At 32.5% G+C, this 13,947-nt stretch overlaps 2 protein-coding genes across 2 annotated transcripts in view; both read right to left on the minus strand.

Moving 5' to 3' along the window:
• Nucleotides 1-6,520, minus strand: part of LOC134264502 (receptor-type tyrosine-protein phosphatase alpha-like) — a 32,206-nt gene extending 25,686 nt beyond the window's left edge. The window contains exons 1-10 of the mRNA XM_062746793.1: nucleotides 5,866-6,520; nucleotides 3,692-3,794; nucleotides 3,554-3,609; nucleotides 3,242-3,462; nucleotides 3,053-3,140; nucleotides 2,575-2,651; nucleotides 1,696-1,732; nucleotides 1,478-1,578; nucleotides 1,277-1,393; nucleotides 125-270 (exon numbers count right to left, since the gene is read on the minus strand). Of these exons, the coding sequence (XP_062602777.1) occupies nucleotides 125-270; nucleotides 1,277-1,393; nucleotides 1,478-1,578; nucleotides 1,696-1,732; nucleotides 2,575-2,651; nucleotides 3,053-3,140; nucleotides 3,242-3,462; nucleotides 3,554-3,609; nucleotides 3,692-3,794; nucleotides 5,866-6,337 (1,418 nt within the window). The 5' untranslated portion in view covers nucleotides 6,338-6,520. The remainder of the gene's footprint in view (nucleotides 1-124; nucleotides 271-1,276; nucleotides 1,394-1,477; nucleotides 1,579-1,695; nucleotides 1,733-2,574; nucleotides 2,652-3,052; nucleotides 3,141-3,241; nucleotides 3,463-3,553; nucleotides 3,610-3,691; nucleotides 3,795-5,865) is intronic.
• Nucleotides 6,466-13,374, minus strand: LOC134264501 (multiple epidermal growth factor-like domains protein 10). The gene is made up of 6 exons (XM_062746792.1): nucleotides 13,234-13,374; nucleotides 11,535-11,645; nucleotides 11,260-11,421; nucleotides 10,977-11,180; nucleotides 6,775-7,509; nucleotides 6,466-6,587 (listed from the first exon to the last, which is right to left on the minus strand). Exons 1-6 carry the CDS (start codon nucleotides 13,286-13,288, stop codon nucleotides 6,466-6,468), a joined length of 1,389 nt encoding a protein of 462 aa, XP_062602776.1. The 5' UTR covers nucleotides 13,289-13,374.
• Between the last annotated feature and the right edge of the window lie 573 nt (nucleotides 13,375-13,947).

Raw genomic sequence — 13,947 nt, forward strand, 5'->3', positions numbered from 1 at the left:
AATAATCACAATTTTTTTACCATCAGAGAATGTCTAACAACATTTTTCTACTTGCAGTGTAAATGTTAATATTTGACTTACTGCACCTTGTAGAATAGATTCGAGGTTGACGTACTATACCTACCTGCAGTGTACTACAAGGGGTCCCGATATATCTGTCTTACGAATAAATCGGTTCCTGAATTCTAAGATTGAATTCACGTCTTTGGGGACACCTTTATCTGGCCAGGCCGTAAAATGAAATTGCTCTATTGTTCTTTCTTCACCTTCCTGTGAATAGTTTTATGCTTGAAGTATTAAGTTAATATACGATGGCAACAAAAGAAACACAAAAGTTTAAGTTTAAATCATAAAGAAACTCTTCTCATAGAATATTTTTAAAAATAAAATCATCAAAAAAATTTTTACTAAGACCATAAGCACAAGGACAATCACATTTTGAAAGGAATATAGATCGAAATATGTTTTTTTTTTCTTTTGGCTGAATATACTGAGAAATCAATTTTTTGGTGGGAGTTTAATTTTCGTTGTTTTCAAGGTATTGAAAACCCACGAATTAATGACGACCACGGATTAAAGAAAATCTTATGCATTACTACTCAACATTTCTATAACAACGGAATATAATCCCTACAAACCAATATTTTTTTATATATAAAATATTCAAAATGTACAACTAATAACAAGAATTTTTTCAGTTCTTAAGAAGATAAGAAGGACCTACATGTAGCGCATTATTAGATGTACGACCAATTTCTTCAACGACGGCAGCTATCACTAACCAAATTAATGATACAAGTATATATGTTTTGGCAATCTTGTTTGCAGTACATGTAATTCGTAACAAAATGCCTTTGAAACTGTTGTTGTAGAAACAGTTTATCTTTAAATTGACTAATGTGTAGCATACTAATTGTTAGACCATCATTTTTCACTCTGATTTTGTACTGACTTTCCGTTTAGGAGCACATGGCAAGTGACCAGTTGACAGGGGATGCTTATATCTCCGTTGTATCTGATCCTATCTGGTTTTTTATTTTCATTTTTTATTTGAGTTTTGAGCTTTATTACTGTTTGATATCCACATATTTCACGTACCCTTTAAAAATGATCTTGTTCCATATAATATATATGTGGTTTCAAATAAAAGACTATTCTGTTTATCCGAATTTGTTTTTAAGTTATTTATATCAAAATATTAGCTGAAAAAACTTTCAAAATTTAAGCATTTTTAAATATAAAGATTTGCTTTATGATGGTATAAATACATACACACCTTATTTAGGTTGAAACGACGGACTGTGAACAGCGGCGATGACTCCTCTGTTTCAATCTCTATGTGAAAATCTCCATAAGTGATTTCAGATTTTGGCCAGTACTTTTTGCACTTCATCTGATTTTATAAAATATATTAAAGCTAGCCAATAAATACTTCTGTGAATTTTGCCACAGGTACTAAAAGTTAGGAGATACTTACAATTTTGTTTTCTTCCAAGTTTGTTAAGATAATAATTGTGTTTGCTTTTGATTGCCAAATCATTCGCCAAAAATCTTTTATCGTATCGTCAGTAAATGGACCTTTAGAAACAACAATATTGAATAATAAGAAGCTGAACACAATAGTTGTCAGCTTTGTTCAAATAAACAATGAATATTAACCGATATATTAATATTAAACTCTATAATGTATCTTGCCTTGGGCTGCTATATATTCTCTGGGATTTTCAAGTCCCTGAAATTTTCCAAATTACATGAAATTAAAATAATGTCAGTTCTATAGAATGCGGGTATAGTCATGAAGTTCACCACACTTTTTAAGGTTTAGGTCTATCGTGCAAAGAGGCAATAATGCCATGACGATAAAACAACTGTGCAACAATGATATCGCATAATGAAGCGATATGCGATTACGATGTTACGATGGTTCAACTGTACATTTATGGTGATAATGAACGATATTTACTGTCTGGGATGCTTTCGCGTCATTGTTATCCAATTGTGGTGCCAAGTATTATCGTGTAATAGCCAGCGCAGCATCGCGCTGTAGTATTATTGTAATCGCATTGTCGGTCCCTCAACTTTAAAGTAGATTATCAGTGGTGCGAAAGTGAACTTCGTGACCTTATAAAAATTCATACAGTTATGTAAATGTCTTAAAGTTTGAAGTATTTTATATTTCAAATTATCGCATATTCATACGAAATGAGTGTGAAGGGGCACTTACTTACATCAGCCAGGAAGTCAATATTGCATCCTTTTAAGTCAGTTACATGTACTTTACTGTATGTATTCTATTCAAATAGTTTTACGATTTCTATATATATGTATATGGGTTTCAGTACCGATAAAAATATTACTTATAACAAAAATAAAACATCCTTTTAAGTCAGTTACATGTACTTTACTGTATGTATTCTATTCAAATAGTTTTACGATTTCTATATATATATGTATATGGGTTTCAGTACCGATAAAAATATTACTTATAACAAAAATAAAACAACCTTTTTTCTCAGACATATTCATTCTTGTGATTTGTAAATGAAAGGAAGTATGAGAACTTAAAACACTTACGTTCACATAAGAGGCATTGATATAATCCCCTGCCTTGTTTCCGTTTTCGAAATTAAGAACGAATCTCGTTGTGTCATCTGTTAAAATAATTTGATACAAATAAAAGAAGACAAACCAGGCTTTCTTTTACTTGTTTTTAATGTAACCAACAAAATGCTTTTTGTAATACATATGTAAGTATGGGAATTAAGGTTGTAACCTCTGCAGAAAAAACCCTACCCGCGTAGTTTGGAGATGCAGCGTTTATTGTCGTATTAATGACTAAAGAAGGAATTTTATTATACTTCATGTTTATTTCTTTATTTATAATTAAAAAATAAAGTGGAATTTAGGGGAGAGCTTTATTGATGGAAGAACCGCTATTTAATATATGAATTTCATAGCGGTGTTCACTAGTCAATAGATCAAGACTCTAAGATGATAATATTCATTTGATATCAATGAAATATGATAGTCTCTGATTTTTTTTTTTACTTACAAGGATAAATATGCTTGTATCTGTTTAGCTTTTTGTTTCCTGTTTTCTTTGCTACTCTACACTCCAACAACAGCCCTTCAGGAAGGCCCTGCAGACAAAAGGAAATTAACCAGTTTTATTGATGAATTAAAACTTAATACTTAATATTGCAAATACTTATAGAATTCATCTACAAAAGATTCATTATACCCTGAATTCTTCCTTGAGGTAATCGTTGGCTTTATTCTTTAGAGTAAATTCCCAGAGGCTGTTAACGAAAATACGCGAAATTTTCACATTAAGGTAGTTGTGGTTTTCAATCACTGGAACAATGATTTCCTCAATATCTTCCTCTGGATCAAGTTCTGTTAGAAGGGCCTGGGATCCACGAATATTATACAATGATAATTCATTGTTTTCAGCGACAAGACCTTAAAATTATAATGCTTAAAATTAGAACTATTATAAAAAGAAATGCATAAAGTAAATATATAATATAAGATATTTAATAGCTAGCATTACCATTTCTCAAGTGCACAGTCAGTTGATCTTCTTGTGGTTTGACCCTTCTGACCTTCCTGTAAATTCAGTTTGAGCTGTTACAAAGCTTTATTTTGAGAGAATTTTAATTTATAAAAAGAAGTATGTAAAATATATTACCTTTTGATTTTCAGATATATAATGACAATAACGGCTGTTATAAGAGTGACAAGAAGTAGTACAATTGCGATAATCAAGAATTCTGGTGAAGGATCGGTGCCATCTGAAAAGAAAATGAATTTAACATTTGTAATAAATACTTTTGCCAAAAAAAAAAATTACTGCGTTATGTGTCCATGTGTAATGAAACATTTTAAACAAATCAAAACACTGTAAAAGTTCATTTCATATTCTATTTTATTTCAGCTGTATTTGAAAAAAGGAAACGTGATTAACATTTACAAATATTGCTGAAAATTAACTTGAATTTATCCTAATTGGTTAAAAACTAATTATTTGTAATGTTTATAAGTGAAAATGACATAACTGTTTATAAAGAACTGTATATGTACGCTTTAAATCACTTCATTCACTCCGAATGGGCAGATTTATGAATATTCCTAATTCGAATATAATCTCCTTTGTGACATAGGGTCTGATAATATAAATGTAAATATAATTTAATGTAAGAATCCCAGTTCCTACAAATAGCGGCAACGGTCTGGAAATATTGGGGATTCTGTCTAAGCCTACGCACTCTTTGAATGAGTCAAACTTGAAAAAGAAAACGTAGACACTTTGTCTGAATGGATTAAAATTTAAATATGGATATCTACAATTAAACGGCGAAAGGGAAATATGAAAATTATCTATTCCCCTGTTTTTAGATGTGGCTAAAAAGTCGTTTGCACTTTCGCTGGCTTGTCTCATACTAGTAAGCTTTATACTGCAGAATGTTCCATCTATCTATTAATACTTAGGGTTCAGGGATGTTTACTCCACCTACGCATCTGAGCCGTTCACTCCAATTTCCAGGTTTCCTGTTTATGCCCTCTCCACAAAATTGCATTGTTTGCTGTTTTTATGAGTCACTGTGATCGCTTTTCGTTTTTTCATAAATATTTTTTTTATTCATATGCAGGTTCCAACTTACAAAGCAGGTATTATTATAAATTTTATTGTTAAGGCTTATTATAGCTGCAGTATAGAGGAGCTTGGATTTGGTTATCAAATATAACATAAAGAAACCTTCCTTATGATGAACTTCTTCACATTTTCATAACTCATTTATATACTGTAAATCACTTTTTATTCGAGAGCACTTTATTTTCGCGTAATTACGCGAGACAGTGTGCTCGCGAAAATTTAATTCTCGCGCATAATAGTATTCCTTAAGATTATATAGAGCAATAACCACAATTCGTGAAAATTTTGTTTCGCTTATCAAGAATCAATGACACTCTCTCGCGAAAATAAGGTGTCGCGAAAATTTAGTGATCTACAGTATAATACATTTATATTCAATTTTACCGGCAACCTATTTGACTTCGACGTACAATATCGATCTATACTGGATTCCAAAAACTTCACAACAATCGTTATAAACAACAATACATTTAAGTACACTCGAGTTAGCCTCTTCCTCTTTCTTGAATCCTCGTGAAAATATTAACAAGATTGGGAAAAATTCAAGAGTAGATTCCATGTTTTGGGGAATTTATTTAAATTTCCTAAAACATACTCGAAATTTGACAATTTTCGCTATTTTGCTGATAATGAACAGTATAAATTTTCCTTTACAAATTTACTATTGTAAAATCTGCTAGCGAAAAAAATCTTTCAGAATTAGGATTTCTAACTAAATGTACTGTTACATGTAATCCATATCTTTAAGACCGGTCACGGTAGCCTAGTGGTAGAGCGTTAGCTTCGTGATCGGGAGGCCCGGGTTCGATTCTCGTTCGCGGCGCCGCGTCATACCTAAGACGTAAACAAAGGTAGTGACTGTTCCTTCGCCAAGCGCTCGGCACTAGAAGTGAAAGTCACGGGTCTTTCGGATATGACCTTAAAAACGTAGGTCCCATGTCACGATATGCGCTGGCACGATGAAGAACCCTCACTGCTCAATGGAACTGAGTGCCGACTATAGGTCAAAATTTGAAGCCCTTCACCGGCATATGGTGACGTCTCCATATGAGTGAAAAATTCTCAAGAGGGACGTTAAACAATATACAATCAATCAATCAATCCATTACTTTAAGTATATTGATTGCAATATTAGAACAAGAATAGTGAAATTACATAAAACATTTATGATGAAATTTCAGACATGATTTGAAATCAGGAAAGCTTACCAGATCCTTTTAATGCTTCACACTTTGTAGCGTTGGTATTTGGTTTACAGGCTATGTCACATTTTCCTACGTCATCACATGTTGCATTTATACAGTGTTCACATTTCTCCTCACACTGATTTCCATAGAATCCGTGATCACAGAAAGCACAGATATGAGGAACATCTGAACATCCTAATTTGCTAGTCTTACATGTTTTACTTTGATTAGTCCAACCCATTTTGCAAGCATCACAGCTCACATTATCATGACACACTTTACAATTATCGTGACAAAGATGTTGACAAATTTCACCGTAATAACCATCATTACACTTCGAGCATTCAGACGCACTGTAGCAAAATCTGCAACCTTCAGGACAATTTTGGTCACATTCAATACCATATTTACCGTTAGAACATCCATACAAACATGTTCCATTCACATCACATTCTTTACGTATGCAAGCGTCGTGACATCGCTTTTCACACATTACACCATAGAATAGATTATTTTTACATTGTGTGCACAAATTTTTTGATAAACACGATAAACAATTTTCGGGACACTTGGCACATTTTGCTTCGTTTAGGAACCAAGAATCCTCACATCTCAGACATTTTACTTCATCATCTCCTTCAATAAAACCACAATGTGTACAGCTTCCCGTGACAGCACTGCAGTCATGCTTGCACTGCTCACCATACCATCCATCTTTACACCCATGAACACACGTCTGATTGCTGAAACAGGTGACATCAAGACAGTTTGCGCTGCACTCGTTTAAGCATTTTCGTCCATATCTACCTGGAACACAACTTTTACACTCTCCAGTATATTGATCACATTTTCCAGGTGAATCACAATATTTACTACAAGTGTATTCACAAAAGTTGCCATGAAGTTTAGAAGAACATATTTGACAGTAACCTGATTGAATATCGCAAGATCCATTTCCTCCACACGAAGAAGGGCACATTTTAGCACATTTTACACCGAAATATCCATCTTTACAAGTTCCACAACTGTATCCATCTTGACTACACCAATTACAATTATTTGGACACGTTTCATTGCATTTAGAACCACTGTATCCTCTCTTGCATTGCTCACAGTTTCCATTCCTAACACATGATTCCCCAGCACAATTTTGTGGACATGTGAGATTGCAGAAATGACCATAAATGTTATCTATGCAGTTAACACACACCCCAGTCAATTTTTCGCAACCGCTTTGACATTTTCCAAGGCAAGTTTTATTACAGGTACTTCCATAATAACCATTACTGCATGACAGACATTCTCCTGTATTTTGGTCGCATTTATTGTTTAAACAACTTGCTGGACAAGACATGGAGCAGTTTTCTTTGAAGAAACCTGTTTTACATTTACAATATCCGGTCGTCATATTACAACGTTCAAGACAACCCAACGAACAATTTATTTCACATCGATTACCAAAGAAGCCATTCTTACATTCAAAGCAATCGCCTGTATGCAGATTACATCCTCTTTCATTACAGGACTGAGGACAACTGTTCTTACAAGACGTTCCATAGAAACCCCTGCGACAAACACAACTGCCAGTAACTTTGTCACACTCTTTGTCACAGCCTGTTGGACACATGTTGCTGCATTTTTCCCCATAAGAGCCATCCGTGCATTCTAAGTTTACGAAAAAAGTTGAATATCAGTTAATCAACGCAATGATAAATGTAAAGCTATTTTCACGAATGTTGTGTATTATTTCCCTATCTTTTAAAGATTTATGGGAAGAATATATAAATACATGAAACAAAATATCCCAAATTCCCAATCTTTATGATTATTACAAAATCAAAGAATAAAATATTAGTTCTATTCCTAGTGTGAGTTAGTTACCAGTCTACTCAAAGTCTCGTTCTTTAATTCTATTCTATACATGACCATAGGTTTGGTAGACAAACTTATTTTGGCTCTAAATGTTAGAATTCAACTAAGTAGGTAGGATTACTTAAAAAACAAGACTTTCGAACGAAATCTCACTTTCACAGAGAGACACTAGTTTCCTATAACTACATATAACTGTCTTTGTGCCAAAATTTATTAGATCATATAGCATGCTATGAACAAGAAAATAACAATTGGCTACTTGTATCGACAATGTTTCTTACTGGTTATCTTTCATATTATATATTCTCCAGGTTTATGATAAAAAAATGTAAATACAATATCTGTTTGTAAACAAAAATGAATCATTCAGTGAATTTTCACTTCCACAAATAATCGAGGTATACCATCAGTGATGTGCAACTTCTATGCCATGCATTTTTTTTACTAAAGCAACAGGTCAAGTTTATATATTTGTTTAATAGAGGTCCTATTTGTATTACTAATGCTGGCTAGAACACGTTCTCTCAAAATCTTGATAGCGTGCCTTTTGATAATTAAACCAAGAGGCTCTACGATGGTCTCTCCCTCTCTCCGGGGGCCATGGTAACAGTTTCAAGTTCGTGGCCAAGTGTTTCTTGAGTGGATTTCTAAAGATTTTCCTATATTTTCTAATTTTTAACTTTTATTCTCTACGGACGCCCTATTATGGCCCCTCCATAACCCCTTGGGTTTTGATTTGAACAATTCAGAATGTAATCTACACTAACCAAGGATACCGCCACATAAGTTTCAGCATTCCTGGACAATTTTTTTTTTGAGATGAAAATGTGTAAACTGGCTACCGAGAAATAAAAAGCATCCGGAATAATTGTTTTTAAAGCGGTCGATCGTAGTTTTCATTGCGTAATATTTCGCGAATCATAGTAAAATGAAGCGTATTTACTGTTTTATTAAAGCAACTTTTTCACTTGATTAATAAAATTAAACAAAATTAAGAAATTGTACGTTTAAAATTGTAATTACAATTTTATATAACTGAATTTTTAACCAGTTTTGCAACTGATAGGTGGCTTGACGTCGTTATAGTGTCTTCTTGACGTTCTGATAAACTGAAGCTCTTAAAGAAAGGGGAAACAAAAATGTTTTTAAATAAAAAGTATTAAACATTCGCTCATGAAATTTAAAACATAGAAATTTAAGAATATCTCCATTTTTGTAGTACGCTATAAAAACAGAAAAATTCGTTAATTTTTGGCTTTTTTAAGATGCCCCTCTGGTAACAAGACGGTAGAATTTCGTGTTTCTTATACATAATGTACAATATAGTATTACTCATCATATATAATAGTTTGAACAAAAAGTGTATTTGTATAATTTGCTTTTAAGTGCTAAAAATTGGCACTTTCCCATATAATCCTATAGTAAATGTACCCATAATTTGAGACGGTCCTTTAAAAATACCTAGCCGGTAGATTTCGCCTAAATATTGCATGTACACTAAAGTTAATATGTTATGTATGTTATAAAAATGATGAGTTTCGCTATTGTATTTTTCACACAATAAAACCCCAGTCGGCCCCCTTAATTCCAAAATAGATTCAGAGAGAAAAGAGATGCACATGCAGTTAATGTCGATTTGTATTCCAGGTATTAAAAATCAATCACTTCGAAAATTGACGATGATCATGTGATGTAGATATTTAACTCCATAAAGAAAAAAAATGCAGGCATAATCAATTCTGATCTCTCCCAATGTATACGTCTATTTGCAATATTATAAACATTGTAAAGTTATATAAACAAGACGGGTTAAAATCCTCACTCAGTTCCAGGAAATTTCATCAAAATAAGAGTATGAGGTAGAAGAGGCGGACATTGAAAAACAATGTGACGTTGTCGGGCGTCATGAAACTATACAGTAACGGCGTCAGGTGATCTAATAAAGTCGTTTTTATTTTATAATAATTTCAAAAGTAAAGAACGTATAAAGCTAAAATTTATTTTTTTTTTTGTTATTGTGCGTTTCTTATAAATTAAGAGAGCATAAACTACATAGCACTAATTTTATAGCCTTAGTCCACGAAATTTTTGATAATCCCTTGTATATTTCAAAGTAAAAAAAATTGAATTCCCGATTGAAGCTCTGCCCTACCCTAGGCGGATGGTCATGAATTGAACAATTTAAAATCTACACTTTCCCAGGATGCATTCATATAAGTTTCAGATGTTTTGTCCATTGGTTCTTGAGAGGATATATTTTTTAAGGTTTCCTCTATATTTAATGTAAAACTTTAATTGCCTGTCAGTTCCCTATTGAAGCCCCGCTCTACCTCCGGGGGGTCATGATTTGACAACTTTAGAATCTACACTAACCAAGAATGCTTCCATAGAAATTTCAGCTCTTCTGCACCAGTGGGTCTTGGGAAGATTTTTTTTAAAATTACCATCTATTTCAATGTTAAACTTGGATTCCATATTGTGGCTCCGCCCTTCCCCCGAGGGTCATGATTTGAACAAATAAAAATGTATACTGAGCACTGAATATGATAGTCACCTGTTTTTACTAATAAACAAACATGAACTTGCTTGATTTCCAGGAGTAAAAAAAAAAACAGATTTTTTAAAGATTGTGTTAATTTTAGCGATTTTTGCCCTACCCCTCAGGCTCTAGGGGAGGGTCAGGGACCATAAAATTCACATTTTTTTGTTCCCCTTCACCCAGATGCTATGTGTCAAAATGAGTTGAAATTGGTTGAGTAGTTGCAGAGAAGACATTGGAAATGTTGAAATATTAACACACGACGCACACCGCACGACGACGGACGAAAATAAATGAAAAATTACTCGATCTTCATACTGATTATTTTGGAAACCTAATCATTGTTTGCTACCTTCACATTTTACATCCTTTTATTTTGATATTGATATTCAAACACTTAATTGTGACTTAATTTTTACAAAAAAATATCGTAGCGTCAAATTTTAAAACACACCAACATGCACATGAGAATGTTATATTAGTGAATCCATTTCATACTCTTTTAAATCAAGATGTGCATAAATTTTTAATTAATAAAGAATTATATTATAAGAAAGAAATCAGCTCCATTTAATTTATAAAACGTATAATAAATATGTCTTAATAAAACATAGGATTGATTGAATAACAACTGAATAAAAAATATGTATCTAAAACATTTAAAAGAAGATTTGAATTATTGCACAACAACAGTAACAGGTACTATTTAATTCTGACATACCGAAACGTTGAAATTCAAACACTTCGAGTTCTGTGTTGTTTGGAGATACTATTTCTATAATTCTTCCTTTGACAGGTTTTCTGCACATCATTGATATTGTTCTCTTTGTATCAGTGTCATTATGTATCCATGTATCGCAAATAGCATCAGGGGCACGGTAATGCTCCGTTTCTTTAACATACAATGTGTAAACTGCACCACGCCCTACAATAATGGTACAATATGATACTGACAAATGAATAACTGGTATCCATTAAAAGTTTATTTAGGTACTAGTACTCACTAAGTTGGAGGGTGATGTCTATTTTATCAATTTCTGTCGACCTCTGTAATTGGATTCTCACATATGGATTAGCGTTAAACACATCAACAGAAGTGTTAAGATTACCATCCAGCGTCTGAGAATTCCCTTCGTTTTCGCCAAGAATTTGAAACAAAGTGTTAGCTGAAAAGTAGCAAATCTATTAAATCATTTGTGAATTACTCAATTACATTATGGATCTCTAGTTTAACTTTTATAATCTTACCTATACATAATTTTACAAAACAATACTTCACCTTTTTGACACTTGTTTACAGTAGAACCACTCCATCCAGGCGAACATTCTGTACAGGTTTTGTTACAGTCTACACAGTGACACTCACAGGTACCATTGCTCCAGCATTGTCCTTAATATTAGAAAGTAAGAGTGTGATTGAATCCAAAATACTAATTCAACAGATATCAATAGGAATTTATTTATAATTATGTATTATTCATTTACATCTATTTTGTCTTTTGAGTAATGTTTATAAAACAATTTAAAAAAAAATATTACATTTTTGTCTAAGGCAAGCACAAAGTTAATTATTTCTACATACAAAATAGAATCTGTCTAAAAAAAACAAAAGCAAATGACTAATTTTTAATGCTTGATAGTTATCTTCACACGAATTTACTTTAAAATCTTGCCTTTCTTGCTTAGGTAATTAACTTTTTACTTTCAACATTTCAATAAAAAATGATTCTACATTGTAAATTCTGTAGAAACAGCACCAAAAAGCAATCAAAAACAACACTATGTCTTTAATTTAAATACCTACTAAGAGTGTTACATTGTACCTAAAGGTTTCCAGATTGATGTATTAATGTAACATATGACACCTAACATATGACCAATTTTTACAAGCTGTTAAGGAAGCTGGGAAGATATTACAAAGAAGTTTTCTAAACTGATGTCACTCTGTCTTTCTTGGGATGTCCAAAAGTTAGGACACTTTAATTCACGTTCTTATCATCATCCCTCAGTGAGAGAATACCAAAAATCAGCTTAACACCTGCAGCTGCAAGCGTTTAGAAAAAAAGTGCGGAAAACAAAGGATAGACTGACTTACAGACAAGGGACAGACAGCTAGACGGATGGACTGACGGACGGACGGACAGATGCAGAGGTAACCTATAGTCCCCTTTGATGTCACCGGTAGGGGACTAATAAAAATAGATATTTAAAATACTGTTTAAGCTGCGATTTCCATAACATTTTTTTTATAACGTTGGTGTTACGAAGTCGTCGGAAAAAGTTTTCGAAATAAGATTTGAATAAAGATAGTGATTTTTTTCAAGTGCACAGATATATCGTTTAGTTTAGAGATTTTTTTGTCCAAGTGGCCATTTTAAGCATTTTAAGCAATTATATTTTATGATATAAGACAAATTCTTTCATTTATCGTAATATTACTTTTTTGTCCTCATAGGAATAAAACTTTTTTTCGTTTTCAATGAATTCCTTATATGGGACTTAAACTGTGTTCAAAACTGCGTTACAAAATGAAAATAAAAAAAGACTTTTATTACGCCATATTCTTTTTCCTGCACAAATTCCAGTACATACGAGTTACAAATCGATAAAGAGATCCTTCACTGTGAGGATAAATAAGCTATTCATTTGGCCTGCATATAATATTTCGGGAAACGAATCCATCATGAATATACATGTTAATTAGTTTTTACTAGATATAATAAAACTACATTTAACTGCTTATTCTTTCCAGGTACCCAATAAACCTCTGTATTTTTCACAGATTTAACATTGTTTGATTTTTTAAATTTCTTTACTTCACTCACTGTTTGTTATCGTCAGCTTTTTCATTTAACAGATAGTACACACAGTATATGTACTTCACCGTTTGGATTTTTAAAAAAAATTATATACATTTCTGGTTAGTATAAAACAAAAGACCTATGTAATTTTTACACAAGAAAATTAAAACAAAAAACCTTTTATCATGATCAGGAAACATGGAAATATCAGAAAATATCCAACAGCCTCCATCTGTAAAACAATAAATTTACTCTGTTAAACATTCATTTTCACAAATATAAGCAGCAAACAATAGAGTTATATCCATTTTTTAACTGAAAAAAAATCACACGACAATATATTCCTTGGTAAAAATGGCTATTAAGTTAGAACCGTCTTCCTTCATATTTCTAATTCACGTGCATCATGTGTACACTTGTACGGAAGTATGAAGCGCCATGACTGCCTAATGTTAGTTATTTTATTATATGCTGTGTGTCTATTATGATATAGTTTTACTGTGGTTTTATCAATATAATATGCTCTGTATTCATAGTTTTTATGCTGTAGGCGTATACATGTAGCTATACGTTGTGGGTCTTTTATTAAATGCTGTGGGTTTATAAGCTTCGGGTCTATGTTTTATTATATGCTTTGGCTCCATATGCTGTGTGTTCACAATAATATGTTAAAGGTTCATAATCATATGCTGTGGGTGTTTTTTTTTTATCATATGCAACGGGCTCATGATTATTTGCTGTGGATCTATTATCATATGCTATAGGTTCAAATTATATTTTGTGGGTTCATAATTGAATACTGTGGTATACATGGTACATGTATACTTAAATTATATGCAGTGGGTACAAGTATTATTTCAAATGTCCATAAATGGAAATTGCGATTTATTG

Source organism: Saccostrea cucullata, unplaced genomic scaffold (assembly GCF_032062105.1).
Source record: "Saccostrea cucullata isolate Sc308-1 unplaced genomic scaffold, CSIRO_AGI_Scuc_v1 ctg1004, whole genome shotgun sequence".
Lineage (NCBI taxonomy): Eukaryota > Metazoa > Mollusca > Bivalvia > Ostreida > Ostreidae > Saccostrea > Saccostrea cuccullata.